Source organism: Cydia strobilella, chromosome 4, assembly GCF_947568885.1.
Source record: "Cydia strobilella chromosome 4, ilCydStro3.1, whole genome shotgun sequence".
In the NCBI taxonomy this organism is placed as follows: Eukaryota; Metazoa; Arthropoda; class Insecta; order Lepidoptera; family Tortricidae; genus Cydia; species Cydia strobilella.
This window is the reverse complement of record NC_086044.1, coordinates 15,157,352-15,181,432: the sequence shown is the minus strand read 5'-3', so window position 1 is coordinate 15,181,432 and position 24,081 is coordinate 15,157,352. Positions and strand designations below refer to the sequence as shown.

The 24,081-nt window shown below is 35.3% G+C and overlaps 1 protein-coding gene across 1 annotated transcript; it reads left to right on the top strand.

Moving 5' to 3' along the window:
* Nucleotides 1-1,425: 1,425 nt before the first annotated feature.
* On the top strand, nt 1,426-12,435 carry LOC134740659 (activating signal cointegrator 1 complex subunit 1-like). The gene is made up of 7 exons (XM_063673205.1): nt 1,426-1,721; nt 2,394-2,490; nt 7,881-8,013; nt 9,808-9,936; nt 10,726-10,886; nt 11,085-11,257; nt 11,830-12,435. Exons 2-7 carry the CDS (start codon nt 2,396-2,398, stop codon nt 12,087-12,089), a joined length of 951 nt encoding a protein of 316 aa, XP_063529275.1. The 5' UTR covers nt 1,426-1,721; nt 2,394-2,395; the 3' UTR covers nt 12,090-12,435.
* Nucleotides 12,436-24,081: the final 11,646 nt, after the last annotated feature.

Below are 24,081 nucleotides of genomic sequence, written 5' to 3'. Positions count from 1 at the left end.
TATGTTGGAGTTTCTATATAATAATATCCTTACTAGAATTTCAGGTCTAAAGTTAGTTAGTTAGTTTTGCTGGGCATTTTCCGCAACTCGACATCCAATGTGCCTATTTTGCGTGAAACGAGGTAGCGCTACTCTAACCACCCCAGCTCCTCCACGAAGCCTAGCAAAGTCTTCAGGTTACTATATAGTTGCCTCCTTTAGTGTGCATGGATTCCCTAGGTATTTGCTCCTATATACTTCTACCTGTTTACAGTCTAGGAGAATATGTTTTGTTGTTTCTTCTTCTGCCATGCACGCTCTGCACATGGGGCTGTCCGTTTTACCCATAATATGTAGGTGTTTGTTTAGTGTGTTATGTCCTGTTATTAATCCTACTATTTTACGTAGTTGGCTTTTTGGTGTTTTCAGTAATATTTTGGTAAGCTTGTGGTTCAGTTCCGGTAGAATTTCTTTGGTTTGCCTGCATGTCTAAAATACATATAACCAGATAAAGGTGGGAAGAAGAAGTAGTACAGGTAAAGTTAATGTAGAAATTAAAAAAAAAAATTATACCACGGCGGCAAACAGTCCGTAACGTTTAGTGGTTACCGTAGCCTATGAACACGTGTAACTCCAGGCCTCCAGGTCCAGGGGTAGGTATCACATAAACTCTGATTTACTTATAATTAAAGGCCAATAATCTAACCTCACTTTTTCTCTTTTCCGTATGTTTTAAGAAACTAAACAAAGCTAAAAGGATACATCTATATTTATTTTAAATGCTAGAGTATGCAAAAGGGAAATTTGAGTTTACTTCTTTACATATTTTCCATTATTACGAAAGAAAAAGGATCTGAGTGAGGTTAGTTTTTTGGAATTTAATTACAAATCAGAATATGCACGTTGGTGACCCTTTAAAAACCTTTAAGTACACTTCCTTTTTAAAGAACCTCATACTGTTATCCCTCAAAAATCCTACCCTATAGCATTTTAAAAACCGTTGAAATAGCAGGAATATTTATCGCTGGGTTAGTTACCATTTTACACTGGCAACACAGCACTGGGCTGGCAGTTTTTACCCGAAAAAAAAAATGATACGTTACATAAAAGTCAATGTGTTATAAATAATAATGAACATATGAGAGTAGGTCTCGCGGTATTTCCGTTGCCACAAGTGATACGCGTATAAAATTGGGTATTCCATCTATTTCGAAAAGTAATTATTGTACCCGTACCCCGAATTTGTTTTCTACACAGACCTAAAATTTATGCTTTCCTAGTTCTGTGGTTTTCTATGAATTTAACGCAATTTGACATTAGATTGTGATTGAGGTTATCTGTTTTTTGCGTCTTAAAAGTAGATCCGACACCGCATTGCGCATGCGTGGAAATTGTGTGTACTTCAACAAAATAACCGAAAAAAGATTAATTTCGGTAGGACAATCATTGAGAGTAGGTAATTTTTTATTACTGTAATAAAACCTCAGTAGCATTTCCATTTGGCGAGTTATTTGCATCATCAAATACTGACCTCCTTTTCCTATTCGTGAAAATAATATCAAATACATGTGACAAGATAAGTTGTTTTGCCTTTTCTTAGTTAATGCACTGTAATTGAATCGGGTAGGTAATGTTATTACTGGTTATATTGATTGTTTCAAGAATCTTATTTCGAATTGGCGATTGCTCAACGATACAATAAGTTGTACAACCAACTTTTATTCCATCATTGAGAGAAAAAGGTAAGTCGTCTTATTATAAGTAGGTAAGTAGCTTTCCTTTTTGATTTCAATAAACTAGTGGTTCGCCCGGACAGGGATCTAGCGATTTTCAATAAAGTACGGGGTCATTATCCGAAGAAATATCAGGAAAATTTAGGATTTTAATTAATGATAGATCTGATCTTAAAGAATCTAAAATATTTAATGTAATGCTATAAATACTTTCACTCACTTGGTATTGGTAAGTAGCAAAAATTTGTTCACCTGTCGTGACCGGAAACCCACGCGATTATTAAGATTCTACTTTTTGAACCAGTCGCTACGCTCGTGATTTACTTTCAAAACCTTTACTTGCTCGGGTCTCATTATTAGCAAGAGGCATACACACTGTATTTGGGCGTGATGATATTAAGGGCCACTTGCACCATTCACTAACCCGGGGTTAACCGGTAAACCTGGAGTTACCATTGTTACCAGTATAATTTGACACTGGGTTAACAGTTTAACCGATTAATCTCGGGTTAGTGGTATGGTGCCGTGGCGCTAAGACATTTATTTTAATTAGAGCCCCTTGCACCATCCAAGATTAGCCACTAACTCGGGGTTAACCGGTTAAACCCTGTGTTAAGTGGCCCTTAAGATTTCTGATAGGTATTTATATAAATAATAACATCTTTCCTTCAATCGTTTCAGAAATGGACGGCGACTACGAGAACATTGATTTCGATGAAAATATAGAAATAACGGAACTTGATGATTCTAGATACAGTACAAGTTTTCATGTTTCCAAGTAAACAGTTATTTTTTAAAATCTCCATTCAAGGGGCCTTATTCCGAAACTAAATTTTCACACCTATATAATGCCAATTTAATATAAACAGTTGGAGGTACCTACTGTAGTAACGAGACTTTTAAGGCCCTTCACGCCCTGTTCATCGATTTTTCTTATTCAACATTAGATACAATTATGGTACTTACAGACGAGTCACGTATCAATCCTTATTTGCAGAAGCCAAATTACCTATGATAAAACCTACTTATTTATTTATTTTATGATATTTAGGGTTCCGTACCCAAAGGGTAAAAACGGGACCCTACTACTAAGACTCCTCTGTCCGTCTGTCTGTCTGTCACCAGGCTGTATCTCATGAACCGTGATAGCTAGAGAGTTAAAATTTTCACAGATGATGTATTTCTGTTGCCGCTACAACAACAAATACTAAAAAGTACGGAACCCTCGGTGGGCGAGTCCGACTCGCACTTGTCCGTTTTTTTCCAAAATAGTTCACCTAAAATATCGAAGATAGGTACCGATTTTTTATTAGAATTTATTTTTATAACCACAACATAAATATACATAGTACGCTTGAACTTCGACCAGGAATTTTAACTTCTATACTTTCTATCTGGGGGCACGGCAGTGCCCCCGCCAAGTCGAGCAAAACAAAGAGGCACGGCCATAGATTAGTATATGTTATTACTGTAATAGATAAGAAACTCTCGGACATTTCACGTTCACGTCTCTACTAGTGCTGCCCCTAGCGGTCCTGCTCTCAACTAATGAGACTGTATATGCAGTAAACACGCACACATGTACACTCACACACACATACTTATGGGTTCTTTACCTACAAGTAACAATTTTAATACTGGAAACTGATTTATGTAGTTTTCTTTGTCGTACCAAATTCCATTGTATATGCTTAGAAAACTACATAAATCAGTTTTTCAGAATAAATAAATGAAAACTTATGTTGAATCAAGTACAATATATTATTTATAAGTACCTACTTATTTACATACGTTCCATTCCAAGTAACTAAGACAAATGCAAATACAGCGTGAAAATATCTTAACAGCGAGTAGGTATGTACATATAGTATGTAACAATTTATTTCCTGACTATGTTTTAAATAATAATTAGAGGCAACCTATTTCATTTCTTCTTCATGATCCCAAAATAACTTGGAAAGCTTCATTGATAGTTTGATCCAACTTTTTATTGATTTCATTTTGATCCATTTTTGGTCGCATATTTAATAGTTTTTAGAACATTCCAGCTTTTTAACCACAATTTGTGGTGCGGTCATCTGGGTGTTACAACGCATAGGTAGATTTTTCCTTTTTTAGGTTTACTGAAATTGCCATTGACAAAATCGAAAAACTTATCGATACCTGCCGTGTCGCAACTTTATTCTTGAAGCTTTTTAATACTCGTACCTGAAAATATATTTACAATTAAGATGTTATCAAAATTATAAAAAGAGTATTTTATAGCGAAACAGGACAAGTGTTGAGCATGCATTTTAAGGGTGTGCTATTGTCACATTTAATGTTAGGTAACAAGAAATCAGTGAATCGGGATATAATTCATGTAAAATGTCGACAAAGGTAACGGTATTGTGCTTGGATTTTGTCATTAGATGTAGGTCTTTCCAATTTTGGCAGGTTGTAGTTGATTTATCAGATTAAGACCTAGCCACGGAAAACAGTATCTTAGTTATGATAATCAGAGCAACGTGTATCTAAAGACGGGCACTAAGAATGGTGCTAGTTCAACGGTTGTTATTGAAATGTTACAATGTTCCATCGCCAACATTTCATAAATATGCTTTGCCCGAAGCCTCTATCAAAGCTTTTGATAAAGATGAAATAATAAATAAATGTTCCGGAGCACTATATATATACTCGAAAATTTACTTACCTTGTTCTTGTACCGATGTACATACAAGAAGGTACACAGATTCGGCGCGGCCGCCATTGCTTTTCATCTTGCCTGCGTTGGTTTGGTTGAATGAGTAAAAGCTCAACACAACTCAGAAGGTTGGTTGTGATATAAAGAAACGCTGTTAGTTAATATCTTAACATAAATCTGATCTAAAGTATGTTTAAACGGAATTTATATTAAAAACCAACTTAGAAATAATTTCAAAATTTCCCGTCAAACCAAACGTAATTTGGTTTTTTTATTCGTCATAATACGTCAATCTGTCATTGTACGGTGTTTGCACTACATATTAAAAAAACTATTTTTACGTTGCAAATTTAATTTGTTTCCTAGTTCATTTGCAACGTAAGGTTAGTAACACTATCAAAACATTTTTTATTAAAATAATATTCTTCTAGATTTAATTAAATACGATTAAGATACCTGCTTAAATATTTGTTTGGTATATTTTGTTTTCCACCATCTACACACAATAATTATATCTAGCCACACTCAGCCCTCCTTATACTAAAAGGCGGTATCTCAAAAACGAGTGAACTGGAAATGAAACGTTATGATTAAAATTTAAGGTACTTATTTGCATTCAATCTTCAATTGAGATACCGCTTTTTAGCTCAGCAGGGCACCACGGCTGAGGAATAGATGTCCAGCATAACCAGGAGATGGCATTATTATCAGCATTACATTACTCCTCTTCAGAGATACTATACCATGGGCACGGCCGTACCCATAGATTAGTATATGTTATGCCGTACCATCCTTTTCTCGAAACCACTCAGGCCATTTTCAACGTTCTGTAATTTTGTGATAGCTAAAGCTAGAACCCTGAATTTTTAGTGACGTATAGAGCATAACATGATTTAGATATATTCTCAATAACATGTAATTTAAACATGTAGTTTAAGAATTATTTCATGTCAAAGTTCCTTAGTTTTGTTACTGACACACTCACTCACGATCATCATAATTCTAGGGTACTTCTAGCAGACCCACAAGCTCCAGATTTGAACCGTAATTAGTTTTTAGCGTATTAAGCCAATAAAAACTTAAAAATACCGCAATATCAGTCACGTTTTAAAGATTTAATAACTGCACAAGTAAGTTTGTAATCTTCTATATATATAAACGTAAAAGTCCTGACTGACTGACCGACTCACTTAAATCAACGCCCAGCCCAAACCGTTGGACCTAGAGAGCTAAATTTTTCACAATAGGTAGCTTTTATGACGTTAGTATCCACTAAGAAGGGGTTTTTCAAAATTCATCCCCTAAGGCCGTGAAAAAGGGGTTGAAAGTTTGTATGGAGATCATAAATTTTTTTGAGTGCGGGACTTGAAACTTCGTATAAAGGCATATTATTAAAATACAAAAAAAGTGATTTCAGCGTTTCTAAAAATTCATCCCCTAAATGGGTTAAAAAAGGGTTGAAAGTTTGAATCCATTACAAATACTTTGAAACTTCCTAGAAAGGCATAATAGCCGATTACAAAAAAAAGTAATATTGACGTTTTCAGAAATTCAACCCCTAAGGGGGTTAAAAAGGGGTTGAAAATTTGTATGGAGATCAAATATTTTTGTGAGTGTGGGACTTGAATCTTTGTATAAAGACATATTATTAGAATACAAGAAAAGTAATTTCAGCGTTTTTTAAAATTCAACCTCTAAAGGGGTTAAAAAGGGGATGTAAGTTTATATTTGTATCTGTGTATATTAGCAAAAATAAATATGTGGTACAAATTTTCTTTTAAGCTAGGAACTTGAAACTTGGTAAAAAGGGCATTATATTAAAATAGACGAAAACTGATTACTTACACCGTTTTTGAAAAGTTTGTATTAATAGTTTCGGGAGCGAATTTTTTTTTTTAAATAGTGGACTTGTAAATCTTCTATGAGGGTCAAGAGGGATTATATCGGGAACAATTTTTTTCAGTTAGATTCTTGAAACTTCGTAGTTTGTGAAAGACAAATTTCATGCGTTGTATAATTATTAACAAATGATTAACCGTCCCTACTGATACCTATCTTTTGCTGCATAATGTTCTATATTATGGTCATGTAGAATATGTATAACCACCAACATACAAATCCACGCGTACGAAGTCGCGGGCAACAGCTAGTCTATATATATAAACGTAAAAGTCCTGACTGACTGACTGACTGACTGACTCACTTAAATCAACGCCCAGCCCAAACCGTTGGACCTAGAGAGCTGAATTTTTCACAATGGGTAGTTTTTATAACGTTAGTATCCACTAAGAAGGGGTTTTTCAAAATTCATCCCCTAAGGGGATGAAATGAGGGTCCAGAGTTTGTATGGGGTTCAAGTTTTATTTCAAGCTATGAATTCGAACCTTGGGTAAAAGATATATTATTAAAAAAAAAGAAAACTAATTTCAGCGTTTTTGAAAATTCATCCCCTAAGGTGGTGAAAAAGGGGTTGTAAGTTTGTATGGAGATCAAAATTTTTATCAAATGCGGGACTTAAAACTTTGTATATAGGCATATTATTAGAATACAGGAAAAGTTATTTCAGCATTTTTAAAAATTCATCCCCTAAAAGGGTTAAAAAAGGGTTGAAAATTTGAAACCATTACAAATACTCTGAAACTTCTTAGAAAGGCATTGCATAATATTACAAAAAAAATATTTCAACGTTCTTAATAATTCAACCCCTAATAAGGGGGTTAAAAAGAGGATGTAAGTTTATATGTAGTACAAGTTTCCGTTTAAGGTAGGAATACGAAACTTGGTAAAAGGGCATTATTATATTAAAATTATATTATTATTTTAGCTAAGTATGTAGTAATGTTATGAATATGACACTGATGAAACTAGGATTTTACATTGCAATTTGACATTTTTTTCTACCATTAGCCTACTTATTATTATACGACATCAATATATTAAAATAATAACTATTAATAATAAACTGACAAATTAATTCAATTAATCATTTACCAATATAATTATTTTTGACGATATATTCTTAGATTTAGTTTTAAGATTTGCGGTCATTTATTTTATTTTAATTTAAATTGATTACTAATAAGTAAATGTAATTAGCCTAGAATAGCCTAGAATAATATTACTATTGTGTGCCCTTACAGGGTGTCATGATCTGACTTTATATTATGTAACACCTATTATGTACATGACAATACAATAAATAAATGATAAATGAAAATAGACGAAATCTGATTGCACTGTGCCAAGTCATTATATGTATTAAAAAATAAAGGTAAGTATCTAATATTGTTACGGTTTTAACACCCCCTGGCACTGACTAAAATAACCGACTTGGTATCACATTACATTTCAATATTTTTTCAGTAGAAGAACTGCGTTGCGAGACTTGCATCTTTTTACATGTAATGTTTTTGATGGGATTAGGTATTCTTTCCAAAGTACAATTTTTTTATTGTTTCAACCTCACTTTAAAATTTTGGTTCTAGGAAATATTTTGGATTAATAATAGGAACTCAACAACAGACAAAAGATAAAATTGAGCAAGATACCAAGACGGAACTGAAGATACCTGGACATGGTCAAGATGGAGATATCACTATACTGGGACCTACTGCTGCAGTAAGATTTTACTGATAATAATATAGTCTGCATCTTCTCAAATGACTTTTTCGCCTAAGACGGTAATCTGTTAAACAAAAGCCATTGTTCCTTTTGTGCGAGCGGTCGCCCATTGTGTACCATTGTTTCTGACAATGGCACGCGCCGTAGAACGCGCTCCGCGACCGCTAGGACAAAAGGAACAATGGCTTTTGTTTAACAGATTACCGTCTAAGGCGAAAAAGTCATTGGAAAAGATGCAGACTATACACAAGTACAAAATTTATTTAGGAGCCCGATTCGGATTCAACAATTTGTTATGGGGTTGAACTGGTTTTGATACGACCTTGAAGATCGCTGAATAGCCCTCAGAGCGCGGCGACGCGATCTGTTGGCTTTGTAGACGCACCGTGTCGCGCCTGATATCTCCGCTGCTCCGTGCCCTTACACACTTGAATGCTCTTTTGGCATCAGCACCCGAGTGCGACCTGTTGGCGTAGCGATGGGCATCTGCGAGAAATGAATGCCTAAGATTCTGTGAGGTGATGGATGCGAGGCCTACATCCGTGAAAGTTTAAATAGTGATAGTAATTTGTAATTGTGTTATTTGTAAATATTTTTGATGTACCTGATTGTTATTTGTAATAACTTATATGTACCTGTTTGTTATATGTTAATTTTAAGTTTCATGGCGCATTGGATTTCTGTAAGGTCATGTTAACATATTGAAAAAAAAAGGTATTAAAACCAGTTCATAACAAATTGCGAAATATGAATCGGGCTCAAGATAAACTACTGTGAAACACGTTTAACGGCCGCTTAACTTAGTTGGTAGTGAACTATCTATGAAGCCGGTGTTGCTGAGTTTCAATTATATCCAACCCGCTATTCATTTTTAACCGACTTCAAAAAAAGGAGGAGGTTATCAATTCGACCGTATTTTTTTTGTATGTATGTTACCTCAGAACTCCGTCATTTCTGAGCCGATTTGGATAATTATTTTTTTGTTTGAATGTATATAGTCCCTAGTTGGTCCCGTTTTTGTAAAAACCTAGTTTTGATGAAGGGATCCATTAGGAATCCAGGGAACTCCTCAAATCTTATAGGCATACATATCGGTTTTAGTATTTCCATCAACAAACCAAGCACTTTCATCCAAAACAGTACCATTTGTTGAAGTGGAACTACTTATGATGACCAGAACGGGACTCTTTAACAACGCACATTTCAATTTTGGCGATTTAAGTCCTCTTCGTTATATTTGTTAAGCACAAGTAAGTCTGAAGGAAAATTTGTGTTAAGGTCTAGTTCTGATGATGGGTTCCATGAGGTCCAACTCCTCAATAGCTTAGATCCAGACCTTGAAACTTGAAACTTACCCGAAGTGCAAAAATGTTTAGTGACAGTTTGGCCAGACAGATGAAGAAACACTAATAATGGAAATATAAAATTAATCTTAAAAAAAAGTAAAACCGACTTCAAACGGGAAAAAATAAAATATTATCTCGTTTTATATGCGCTAGCAAACTGATACGTTTGAAGTCGGTGCAAAGCTAAATAGTTACAATACTGGTTCTTTTGTTCTTATCAAACTATACCAGGGTTTTGGCATTCTGTTTGACGGCAACTTGACGCTTTTAAGATTTGGCTTGGCACCGACTTCAAACGTATCAGTTTGCTAGCGCATATAAAACGAGATAATATTTTATTTTTTCCCGTTTGAAGTTGGTTTTACTTGTTTTTTAAAGATTAATTTTTAGTGAATACTATCATTATTTTATAATACTTATCTTACCCAATTGTATTCTTTTTTAGAATGTGACAGCCGCAAGACGGCAAATCAACATGATAGTTGTGTCGTTGCGAATGAAACAGAAGCCTACGCATTTCATTTCAATACCTATGAATAAGCCGGACATCATGGACAATTTTACACGATTTCAGGTAGGTAGGAAGTTGTAAAGGGATTTACAAACTTACCGATTCATCAACACTATTCACTGTCACAAAGTTAAATTGAAACAACGATAGATACATATTAACTATGGTCAATCAGCCTCAACAGTAGCTAGCCATACACGCACGGATTTGCCCGTCGGATCTGCCTGAAAGAAAATTGATCGAAAAATGTAAAGAACTTAGGTAATCCCGTCGCAGATGAGAAATTCGTTAAAACAAAAATATAATCTTATCATATCTTTAAGTAGGTTCATATGGCTATATCGTGGTCGTTTGGCTAGCCAATATTTTACCTAAACTCTTCTTCGTTTTCTTTCTTCGAGATATATAAAACCTCCACATATCACAGCCAGTTTTTGTTTGGACAGAGACATTTGTTGCAGACAACCGTTACTAGCTAAATCCGGATCACAACTGATGCCCGTCGCCGTGTGTGGCGAAGTCGCGGATCAGATTCGAGACGTGCCCGGCGGGCAAATCCGTGCGTGTATGGCTAGCTATTAGCGGATAAAAAAAACATCGCGCCAAAAGGTTGCCAACCTCTAATAGCACAGATACATATATATCTCTACAGTTGGCGTCAAAAAATATATCTGCCGTTTCACATATAAGACACCTCTTTTTTATAGTCATTAGATATTGGTTTATACTTTTGACGCGTATTAGTCTCATCTGCTACTAATGGTAATGATACGCACCGCACGTAAGTATGATCTGTGTTAACCTTTATAGTTTAGGCACGTTAATTTTGTGCTTTTCAAATACCTGTTTCAGGAAGCTGTCCTTCGCGATTGTCAAAGCCGTGGGTTACATGAATCTATCTTTATTAAGCCCGGCAAAATCCATCTAACCGTAGGAGTTACGTGTTTAACGGATAATCAGGAAAAGATTTTTGCTTCCAACTTGCTTACAGAGGCCAAGGAGAAAGTTATAATGTTAGTTTTTCTAATCGTTTTATTTAAGTTGTACGAGTATATAGGTATAGTTCATGATGTGTCTAATATCCGTCAACGCTACCCCGCCAAGCATAAAATGTAGGTATCATGAGGACAGATGCGAACGAAAAGTCATCACTGGTCCGAAGATTGCCAGCATTTTATTTAAATTTTATAAGAATTTTCATATGATTTCAGCCCACTGCTTCAAGATCATTTTCCTCTAAAAATTCGTATTAGGGGCTTGGCCAACATGGGTAACGATTCCGGAAACATGAAAGTTCTTTATGCTAAAGTTGAAGAGCATGAGTCAACGCCCGGTATACTTCAGCAGTTAGCTGATAAAATTGTAGATTTTTACAGCAGGAAAGGTAATGTCACAATGTGTCAATTAAATTCGTAATTGACGTATGTCCATGAATGTCTATTGCATTTACGGTCCTTTTTACCTGAAATTTCTACAAATGCAATCAAATAATCATTCATATACACTAGGTAGTTATAGTTACACATGCTTATTGTTTATTTTACAAAATGTTACACGGTAATTGTTTCCTAATAACTACGACAATGTCATTCCCAGTAAAAAAAAAAAATTGAGGCGAAGTGAATATGTCCCGGTTTGGAATTACTTGACCTTTTCGTCGCCTTTGACTTGATATAAAGTCAGTACATTTCCCCAGTACAAGTACCATGGGTACCTATGGGTATGGGTACGTAACAACCTATGGGTTGTTTACGTGCACTTTATGGCTTAAGGCTTTGCGTTGATGAGTTATGAACTGATGACAATTAATAAAGTGTAAATAAAGTAATAACCTAACCTAACCTAATTTCATTGACGTGGCGGCGGAAAGGTTAGTGTTATAAGACTTATAAGATAAATATCAATTTCGACTATCAGCAATGTTGATTTCCTTCTCTAACATTAAATTATTTGCAGGTTTAATGAATAAAAACGCATTTGGCCGAGACAGCGTCAAATTGCATGTAACGCTCTTGAACATTAGGTATAGGAGCAAATCATCTCAGGACATCCGAGTAGAAAATAAAAGGATCACATTTGACGGTGCGGACATACTTGATAAGTTCGCCAATTTCGATTTCGGTGTGTTGGAAGTGACTGATATTCATTTGTCTCAAATAAATACTATTGGGCCCGATGGGTATTATGAACCTACTTTTAAAATATCTATTCCTTAAGGCGCTTCGCGCAGTTTTTGGCCAAAAACTGTTACTTTTTAGAGCTTATAACTTCTAAATGAGTCAACCAAAAATTATGAAAAAAATATATATGCATCTTCACTCTATGGACAACAATCGCAACATTTGACTTTTTTCCTGAAATTTGTAGTTTCACCGAAAAAAAAATAACACGACAGGCCGTTTTGCGGCTAACTTTGCTTATAACTTCTAAACGGCTTAATCGATTAAAATTATTTTCAAACTAACAAATATGTTTTAACAGGTTCTACAAATGCAACATAGCTTTTCTTAATCAAAAAATATTTTCTTAAGAAAACGAACGTTTTTCCACATTTCATGCGTATGCAGCCTGAAAATGGCGTGGCCGGCAGTCGTGTGCCAGCTTTGAGACGAGGAGGCTGTGTCGCTCGTCGCTCCGTGCCTTCCTTGCACTATGTTCGCTTATGCACAAGCAAAGTGCTATAATATCGGAGTTATTGTGGCCAAAGAATAAATAACTGCAGAGCGCTGATTTGGTTGCGACGCGCATTAGCGAGCGCAACACGGTATTTTGCGGTCTATTACAATGAATGTAATGATAATATCCGTATATAATATACTATGATATACGTATGTTTGAGAAAACTTCATTTGAAATAAATAAATAAATGTTTTCTAACCGACATATTATAATGTCATTCAAGTTTTACGTTTTGAATAATGTTCCATTCCATCTCGAAACAATAAATAATTGATTTAACATATTTAAGCTACCTATTACCTATTACGTTGTATGTATGAATAGTACCTTTTAAAAAACATTGTTTTTGTAGTTTAAAAATAATTTTAATCGATTAAGAACTAGCAAAACGGCCTATCGTATTTTTATTTACGGAAAAACTTACTATTATGTTTATTGTAGGTTTAGTTAAGTAGTAATTAGTGTTAAATAGTGTAATTGTAGTTATGTCTGTAAATTTTTCATGGGTGATCCTTGCCTGTTAATAAACGTTTTATTATTTTATTATTATTTGTATCTCCTTCTGGATTTCAGTAATTATTTCATTGGGTCAACTTGGTGTATTATGTCTTCTAAATGGGTAAACAAAAAATTATGAAAAAAATATATATGAATCTTCATTTATTGTTCAACAATTATAAAATTAAACTTATTTCCGGATATTTATAGTTTTACCGTAATAAAAATAATAAAACAGGCCATTTTGCGGCTAACTGGTTATTTTTACTAAACGGCTAAATCAATTAAAATTATTTTTAAACTAACAATAATGTTTTAATAGCTGACGGTCTTTCCACAGCGATACAACCGGCCGACGATTTGTTTTATTAACAATATCATCTAAACTACCATCTGACAAAGTATGAAATGGGATGCGATGACTGAAAAGATTTTTTTACATGTTCATGTGACCAGCTGACGGTCCACCGAGATACAACCGGCTGACCATTTTTTTTATTCACAATAGCATCTAAACTATCATCTGACACAGTATCAAGCGGGAGGCGATAACAATTTTTTTTGCGTGTTGCGGTGGCTGCCATTCCTCAACCCATCAACGGAGCGGCGGCTGACGTCCACAGGGGTTCATCATACATAGCCGTTAACCACTAAAAAAAATGACTGCAAAGCGCTGATTTGGTTGTGGCGCGCTTGTAATAAAAACCGGCCAAGTGCGAGTCGGAGTCGCGTTCCAAGGGTTCCGTACATTACTCAAATTAAACAATTTATTTTTTATGTGAAGCGTGCGTGAAATGTCTTTAATAAACCCGTAGGGGTTGGATCAAAAACTAAATAATTATGTCCGACTCACGCTTGTCTGCTCATTTCTAATAAGTTTTCCTGTGATCTATAGGTAAAGATCTATTTTGTGTATTTTTTTCAAAATTTTATACTTAGTAGTTACGGAGATAAAGGGGGGAATGCTCATTTTTTGCCTATTTTCGTGAATAACTTCTAAACAATTTAAAAGTGCTTGTTGCTAGGCCTATTTGAGTGAAGAATATATTGAATTGAATTGAATTGAATTGACTGTTTATCCTAAAATTATAAAAAATATACATTTGAGATTCTCACAATGAGCTCTTTCATTTGATATGTAACACGATATAGTTTGAAAAACTTTTTTTTTTAATTTTCTCTTTTACCCCCCAAAACTGGCCCCCGTGTTTAAAATTAATTTGTTTACTTTACATGTCCGTCTTTGGGTCACAAACTTACATATATACACCAAATTTCAACTTAATTGGTTCAGTCGTTTCCGAGAAAATAGGCTGTGACAGACGGACAGACAGACAGACAGACGCACGAGTGATCCTATAAGGGTTCCGTTTTTTTCTTTTGAGGTACGGAACCCTAATAATGATGATATTCCCACGTAATGATTGAGAAAACTTCGAACTTCGAAAAATAACACATTTGTATTAGTATATGAAGCTAGTAGGTACTTTAATTTTATAAGTTAACTATTAATGGCATTATTTATATTTATTTATTACGGATAAAAAAAACTGTATAAAATAAACGCACTGTACGCCTCAATTTAGTACATACCAAGCTTTAGCTATAAATCTTAATCCGTCGATTTGACTTAGGTATTTATTTGTAAGAAACAGATAAAACACAAATTAACTAATTGAGGCTTGTAAAGTATAATGCATAAGGGAATATATTTTTATTATAATTTACGACCACTACACGCATAATCTACTCATACTCAAACAACAAAATATCTGCAAAAGATACACAAATACGAGGTATGGCGCCAAATGCCGCGCGCCTCTGGGCTGTAGGTTATTCTTTGAACCTCGTTCCGCCGCAGTCGCCGCACCGAGACGAAATTCACGTACGATCGCAGTGAGCGGGGTGCGGGTACAGAGACGCTGAGACGCTCAAGGCCAAATCAGCGAGAATCGTCTTAACACAGGTTGACCTAATTTATCATATCATGTTTGGTTGTGGAAAAGAAATTAACGTAGAACGGTGCAATATTAGTCTATTTTTATTAAAATACACGGGCCATGTGAGTGACTTCAATATCCTGGCTGAAGAAGCGGCTGCTTACCTGAGTAGGGCGAAATTTTAATTTTAAGTTTATTTTTGTATCCAGTGACATATAACGAAGCCATACGATAAATAATAATAAAATATTTATTAAGTTAATGGGATTACATGAAATGTTATAAAAATAATCTAAAAGTTTTATTGTAAAATACCCATTTTGTTTAATTAGAATAATTTACGGTAGGTACGGATATTTGTTAACTTCTTAAGAACGTAATAAAAAGAAATTGTTATTTCTGAATATTTGGTCCTGGCATACCGAAAAAGTTAAAGAAATCCACTTAGGGAAGAAATCCTTGTTATTGCGTGCCAGCTTTTTTATTTCAAATTCAATAAAGTCTCGCAAGTGACATCGTGAAGTTTTATATCGTACGTGCTTCTCAACGTATGGGTACTGAGCGCGCTAGAATTCAGTAGTGATAGCGGTTCGCCAAAAAACGCTGCAAATAGTATTAAAGCCATAAAAATCGGCACGGTTGATCTTTAGTCCATATAAATTGACCCGAAGCACCAAAAAATGAAACAAAAAGGAGAGGAGTTATGACGTCACCTTTTTTTTTAATAGAAAAAAAAAATTGTTCAGAAACCTATCGTGTATGGTATTAAATGAAAGGGCATTCTGAGCCGGTTCTAAAAATATATCACATCATTATATTTCAGTTGCGTGTTTTTGTAGTAGTTCTCAGAATAGGCTAAACGGGGGCTATTACCTAGTAAGTATCATGTACTTACATTACAAGCAAGCAAAAGGGAGTATACTTTCGCAGCGCTTTGTACGTCTTTTTACTAAGAAGAGAAGACTTTTTGCAATAACTCAAAAACGGCTGGACCGATTATATTCGATATAGAGTTCGTTGAAATTATTTATTAATCTTGTTTTACGATTTTTTTTCATAATTTTTGGAACCATATGGTTCAAAAGTTAGAGAGGGGACATATATTATTTCCGAAATTAGGCGATTATTTCCGAAAATAATCACTTGTTGTTGAAGACCCGTATTCATTTTGAAAGACCTATCCAACAATATCCCACACGATTGAGTTAAAGCGTCTTTTTCTGATTGGCTGACCCATGCCAAATTTCAGCTTTCTAGCACTAACGGTCACGGAGCAAAACCTCGGACAGACAGACATGGCGAAACTATAATGGTTAATTACGGAACCCTAAAAACCGGACAAGTGCGAGTCAGACTCGCCCACCGAGGGTTCCGTAGTTTTTAGTATTTGTTGTTATAGCGGCAACAGAAATAAATCATCTGTGAAAATTTTAACTCTCTAGCTATCACGGTTCATGACTCATGAGATACAGCCTTGTGACAGACAGACAGACGCATTAGATGAGATGCATGTACGATGAGATGCCTGTAAGTATAGATGTGCAAGTTGCGAAAAGTTTCCAAAAAGTTGGAAAAGTTCTGAAAAATTACCGGGAAAAAAATACAAGAAATAAAGGAAGGTTATATTTAAAAAAATTAAATGTGGAAAATTACGTAAGTTAGGAAACTTTCCAAAGTTTCCGACGACACATCAGACTTGATATTCTGATTAGTCCCCCTTGAAATTGAAATTCCTACAAACCCCTACAACCAAGAGGGTGATTATTGAGCCGATTTAAATGGCTTCAGCGGGGCGCAGGCCCGAGTTGCTGCAAAGGCGGTAATCCCGCATGAGGTTATATGTTCGTATTATTCAGCGAGCCCAGGAGAACCAGTGTAGCTGACATGAAACAAACTATGCGTATTCGGCTTTCCCCTTGGAATAAGAATCGGTTAGCAATAAGAATAACATGTGCCCTATTCCAGTTTACAGACGAATAGACTTTATCGGCCGGTTTAGCCCACACATGCCAAAAGACTTTACGGGAAGTGAAAAACGGCTGATTTAAACCTTTATAGGGTGCATAAATTGTTCAGTTTTTTCACGTTTGTTTTATGGATTTGTTGCTGCTACAGTTTGTTCAGATTTTATATGAACCAAATATATGAATACAGAGCATGTATGTACCTAAGGTACTTTTGGTGGTGTTCTAGGTTTCAGAACTTGAAGTGTAACCTATCCAAAAGATCAAGCCGACTCCCCGATCCGATCCCGATTTACCCGGGCCTCAAACTACTGCTGCTGGCTAAAAATGTAGGATGTAGGCGATGTAGGTAAGTTTCTTACGTGGTTTCTTTTGTTTTTTTTAGAAAGAAAAATCAAATTATGACCACTCGATGGGCGGAAATTATACATGCAAAATATCAATATTTATTAAAGTTTTCCTCTATCTTTTGGTTTTTTGTTTCTTTTACAATTAAGAATATTAAAGAAAAATGTTTTTTAATACAGTCGCTCAAAAAGTACTACTTTACCTAGCTGTTTAGCGTGCGGAAAGTTGGTTTTCGCGAACTAGTGCTTTTCACTTTTCCAATTTTTTTAAATTTATACTTGTTCCAATTCATGACTACTTATTGATGAGTGTCAATATTAGTTTTCTTTAAACATCGTAACCAACATAAAAACCTACTGTTAATGTAAGAATACGAAAAATATACATATTTCATATTTTATTACTTACCCCTTCATCATTATAACACGTTTATTTTTTAATATTGAAGATTGAAAAACCGTTCTTAACTGTCTGAAATTGTGTAGTTGTCTGAATGGAACCGAATCGCCTGTCATTTTTTTTAACCGACTTCAAGGATTCAAAGGAGGAGGTTCTCAATTCGGTTGTTTTTTTTTTTTTTTTTTTTTTTCCACTGCTCGTATTTAAATATTTGTATAAACTCTACCTTCGTTTGTTATCGGAAACATTCATTTTTATTATTTTTAAATTCCTATACTCTTTACTGTATAATTTAGTAGTGTGATACTTGGTTTTTGTATGACTCAGTAAGTTTTCGGGTTATTTCGTTGTTTATGATCTCATGAACAAGCTATACTGTCAGTTTTTTTTTGTGACACTTTTATTGTTGACTGTACTTCTTTAGATCTTTATAATCTAAACGATGTGTATGTGTTTTACCATCGAGGAGTTCCTTTGGTTACCTTACGATTGCAACATCAGATCAGTACCATTTTATTATATTATTGCATTGTCATCGGAATTACGGAAGTACTCCAAGTATTAACTGAATCTGACAGCGGGAAGAGGTTCTAATTTACGTCACAAGATTTGAAGCTCTTCCATATTCGTGCGATGGACAAGCAGATAACAAAATTTCGTTTTTCGCAGTAGGCCCTCTGATATGTTTTTGATATCCACGAGTTAAGGAACTCTCACACAACATTAAGAGTCCGCAGCAAGCTCAGCCGAATTTCACGTTCCCATATACAAACGGAGTTTCGTTCTCATTTTAAAACTACGTGTATGACATGAGGTACACCGTCAACCGGGGTGAATATTAGGGATGGCTGGAGTGAATAGGAAACAACTTTAAAATTAGATTTACGTGACAATTTCTTTATATCTACACACACAAATCATATCATACAAAATGTACTATTATTTTCAATAGCATTTTAATGGGTATATATTAAGAAATTGTCAAATAAATCTCATTTTAAGTTCTGTCCCTATTCATCCCAGCCATTCCAATTCACCCCGGTTGATGATATCTATGCCTGTAATTAGTTTATATGTATAGCTCCAGCTTATAAAACAAACGAAATAGAGCAAAAACAAGTTTTGTATGAAAAACTTTAATTCGCTGTATTTTTTTAACCGACTTCAAGATTTCAAAGGAGGAGGTTCTCAATTTTTTTTTGTTTTTTTTTTAATGTTTGTTACTCCATAACTCCGTCATTTCTGGACCCATTTTGAAAATTCTTTTTTTGCTTGTAAGTATATACATACAGATTGGTCCCGTTTTTGTCAAAAAGCAGTTCTGATGATAGGATCCATGAGGAATCGAGGGAACTCCTCAAATGTTAAAGGCATACATATAGTGATTTTAGTATTTTCATCAACAAATCAAGCACTTACATTTAAAAAAGTGACATTTGATGAAGTGGAACTGCTGATGATGATCAGAACGGAACTCTTCAATGACGCATAGTTCACGTTTGGCGATTTGTCCTCTTCGTTATGTTTGTTAAGCAAGTTAGGTTTTCAAGAAACATTTTTGTCAAGCTCGAGTTCTGATGATGGGATCCATGAGGAATCGAGGGAACTCCTCAAATGTGAAAGGCATACATATAGCGATTTTTGTATTTTTATCAACAAATCCAGCATTTCCATTTTAAAAAGTGACATTTGATGAAGTGGAACTGCTGATGATGATCAGAATGGAACTCTTTAATGACGCATAGTTTACGTTTGACGATTTGTCCACTTCTTATGTTTGTTAAGCAACTTAAGTTTTTAAGACATATTTTAGTCAAGCTCGAGTTCTGATGATGAGACCCACGGGGAACCGAGGGAACTCCTCAAATGTGAAAGGCATACATATAGTGATTTTTGTTTTTCATCAACAAATCCAGCATTTACTTTAAAAAAAGTGATATTTGATGAAGTGGAACTGCTGATGATGATCAGATTGGAACTCTTTAATGACACATAGTTCACGTTTGGCGATTTGTTCTCTTCCTTATGGACCCAAACCCAAACTTGGACCCGGACTCGGACCCGGACCCGGGTCTGAACATGGACCCCAACTCGGACCCGGACCCGGACCGAACTCTGACCCAAACCTGGACCCGGTCAGCCGGACACGGACCCGGACTCGGATCCGGACCCAGACCCGGACCCGGATATGCTACTAGAAAAGTGGGTTAGGTGGGTGGGTAGCTTTTGAACTGCGATTCTCACAGAACAGAACTGCTATCAGAAAAGTAGGTTGGGTTAGGTTAGAGCTGTGACCCTTACAGAAACGAAATGCTACCAGAAAAGTAGGTTAGGTTAGGTTAGAACTGCGACCCTTACAAAATCGAAATGCTACTAGAAAAGTGGGTCGGTTTACCTCCTTTTCTACATAATAAGGCAAAAGATGCTGTCTTTTTCATTTCATTGTCTGGAATCTAAGAATGCTTTCAGTGGCATCCCCCATTGAAGTCGGTTTTTTTTTCTTAAAAATTATTTTGAACATTTATGGCCTAGACGCCTGTCAAAGAAGAGGCGTTTTTTCTTAGATTAGATTAGATTAGATATTTATTCTCATAATATGAAATTACATTATAAATTATGCTAGACTAATCTACATTAATTTATATTATGATCGTCATTGACTAGGTATTTACATAACATTATTTAATAAATTAATGGATACAAATCAAAAAAATGTCTTACAAATTTTAAATTAAATTAAAAATTAAATATACGCATTCATGTCAAAAACAAAATACGGGATTATTAACTAAGTATGAGTATCTCCTATTGATCGTCATGTTCTAAATAATAACTAGTTATATACACATTTCGTTAAGAATCAATAAATGAGAATATGTCAAGTTTACAGTTCAATTTACAATTTCAAGTGTCGAGGTCATATACTCATTTACTGAATAAAGTGGATTATCCAATAAAAGGACCCTCAGATGACGTTCAAAAATTTCGTCAGATGTTTCAGTACGTAATGTAGCGGGTAGACGCTCGTAGTATGTCGGGCCGGGCCGATTACTCGGGGCACTGTTCTGAGTCTCCCCGTGAATCTGATTAATTTGCCCGTGACCTCAACACGGTTAAACAGTGGCAAGTTTTTTCTTACGAACATTAATACTTCGAATATGTATAATGAGTAGTGCGTCATTATTCGATTTTTCTTAAATAGTTCCTTACAAGGGTGTCTGGGTTTAACTCCTGCCAGTAACCGTATTGCACGTTTCTGGAGTATTAATACACGATTTGCATCCGTGGAATTGCCCCAAATAACCGCACCATATGACATCAAGGATTGAAAATGCGAGAAATATACGGCCTTCAGTGACTTCCTCAGCGGTTGCAGTTTTTTTATAGCAAAAATAGCACTACTCAACCTATTACATAGCCCGTCAACATGGCACTTCTAATGCAGATTTGAGTCAAGTGTAAAACCTAGGAATTTGGTCTCGGTACATAATGGCATTGGCCCGTCAGCAATACACGGTGGAACTTCAGCGTTACGTCCTGAGAAGACGTCCTTACTGCAAGCATCAAGCATGTTTTAACATTCGATATTGTTTTTATTCCTTACTTGTTGTTTTTCTTATTTTTTCGCAACTGTATTAAAAAACGTCGTTCGATACACGTGCGGAAATGTCATTCTTCACTCTTCCCGAATCTTGAGATCTCAGTACTCGTAAAGTAATGACATACTTTCCGAACTAGCATCGAAATGTACTATTGCAACCATGCATTTGATCTTATTTTGCATTAAAAATTGGACATCTTACGTGGCGAATGTACTTGTAAGCGTACAACGCAAAATGCGTAGCAAATCACGCCTGGTCATTATCATCATCATCATCATATCAGCCCTTTATCGCCCACTGCTGAGCATAGGCCTCTCACGCACGTCTGGTAATATCTAATTAGTCGCAGTAACCAGGTTGGTGCGAAACAGCACTAATTTTCAGATAATAATATTGTCTTCGTTTACCGCGATAGTTACTCATAGTTATTTAGGAGGGAATTAAATCTTCCCGGGTCCGTGGTGTAGGGTTTGAGCCGGCGTAGTTTATTTTTTATTTTTATCGCGTATATACATATATATCTTTACTTGAAAATAATTGTAGTGTATAACTAGCCTTATGAACCGATTTTGCATGTACAACCAGCCTTAAAAATTACTAACCATAAATGCGTAGTATTTGCCGACGATATCTCCCTCCTATTTAAACACGATAATGACTCAAATAATAACTTTTCACACATAAAGGAAACCTTCTTTGACATATCACAATGACTACAAGACCATAACTTAATTATAAATACAGCTAAAACAAAGACTATACAATTTCGACCACACCAGAAAAGACCGACTGACTTGACATCACTATTACTAGATTTAAACATAAAAGAAGAGACTGAATGTACCCTGCTAGGACTAACTATTGATACCCACCTAGACTGGAAAAAACATATAGCCAAAGTTAAAGCAAAATTATATTCCTTCCTTTACGCGTTCAGCATCTTAAAATCAAACACACATATCCAGTGCGCCCTGTCCGCTTACTACGCATATGCACAGTCTTGGCTTAGTTATGGTTTACTGTTGTGGGGCCATAGCAGTGACGCTCACGACCTCTTTATAATACAAAAAAATGCATCCGTATATTGGCAAATATTCCACAGACCGACAGTTGCAAACCTCATTTTCAGGAACTTCAAATATTGACTCTCCCCTCTCTGTATATCCTGGAAATAACTTCATTCGTCAAAAACAATTTACACCTATTTGAATTTAATAAGAGTGCACGTCGCAAAAATAATCTCATTCTTCCGGAACCAATCTTAGATATTTATAAAAAAGGACCGTACTACCGAGCAATAAAAATATATAATAAGCTACCTACAGAAATAAAAAATACACAAAAAAATCACTTATTTACAAATAAACTCAAGTCCTTTCTATTAAAAAAAACCATACTATACCATCAAAGAATTTATGCAGGATGATTTATTATGATAGTAAACAAAGTTCCTATACTTAGAAAATATTAAAAAGCAATAATATAACGTTAAGAAGTGTTATATTTGTTATATTTAATTGATTTAGTATTTAGTTAATGTAGTTTTAAGGATAATTGTCATACCCTACCAGGGTGCCATGTGATCTTTTTTAATTGTAACATCTATTGTATTGTACCATGGTTTGCAATAAACGACTTACTTACTTACTTACTTACTTACTTACTTACTTACTTAAAGTTTATAGTCTATGATTGGTCATTATTTTAGTATGTGGGTATTTTTGCACTTTGTAATTTTTCCTTAGTCACCCGTTGACCACGAACGCTGTAAAGGGTTCGATACGTCGGGATGTATTATAAATTCAATTTACGCGATATAATCCGTTTTCATAGTTTTATTTCAGATAATATTTTTTTTCTTTTGTGCAGTGATTCACGGACGTCGTATCAGGGTAAAACAGAGTGGGTTGTAAATATGCAGCTAGCTAGGAGATTCCCCTAGGTCGGCACAGTTCTAGCTTTGCGTCACGGCGTCAGCTTTTATTCCAGTATATGAGTAAGCACTTCGACTTACGCTTTCTGTTATAATTATGATCTCCAACCACGCCTAGCCGTTATGGATCTCGTTATCAACTTTATGCTGGTTTCCCTAAAGCGATGCCTTTAGTAAGTGTCGGGAAGAACAGTTTTGGCAGGAATCGGGCGGGGTGGCTCGGAGGTTCGGAGGCTCGGCGGCACGGCAGTAGCGGCCCGTTGCCTACGCGACGCGCTCGGTAGGACACCCTGTATTTGTATAGCTCGCGATGCCAACCTTCACGAATACAGTGTGCGACTAAAGGATTGTAGATATTTGACCAGAGTTGTGGAGACCTGGTAAGTAACTATTATTTTAAACATTTAATTTTATTATAATGCAGAATATTTAAAGTTTTCTGTTTAGAATATGGCTAACTATTTTGATTGAAGATTATCATCCATAATTTTACGAATATTAATATATATATTGGCTTTTATAAATATTTTTGCTTAATAGCCAGGATAACCACAGCGCTACTATTTAATTAGGACTGTTCAATATTCATAATATTAATTTAAAGCAATTAGCCGATATTTTGATTAATGTTGCATAATATTCGGATTTACATTTTAGAATTTATGTAATAAATTTAGTGACAGTAGGTACCAGACTATGGTGTGAATAAATGTGACAACTAAAAATGAATAACGAGGAAAGGGGGAGTCGGTGCGGACCGTGAAACAGTAAAATAAATCGAAAAGCGTAAAAAAAGGCCTGGCTCCCCCCGTTCAGCCTTTTCAAACGTAATATCGTATTTCCAA

Bases quoted from the DNA above. Each gene is read 5' to 3' on its own strand.
- LOC134740659 (XM_063673205.1), top strand. From the start codon at position 2,396: ATGGACGGCGACTACGAGAACATTGATTTCGATGAAAATATAGAAATA. The intron at 2,491-7,880 runs GTAAACAGTTAT...TTTTGGTTCTAG, and splicing joins ACAAGTTTTCATGTTTCCAA to GAAATATTTTGGATTAATAA. The intron at 9,937-10,725 runs GTAGGTAGGAAG...TACCTGTTTCAG, and splicing joins ACAATTTTACACGATTTCAG to GAAGCTGTCCTTCGCGATTG.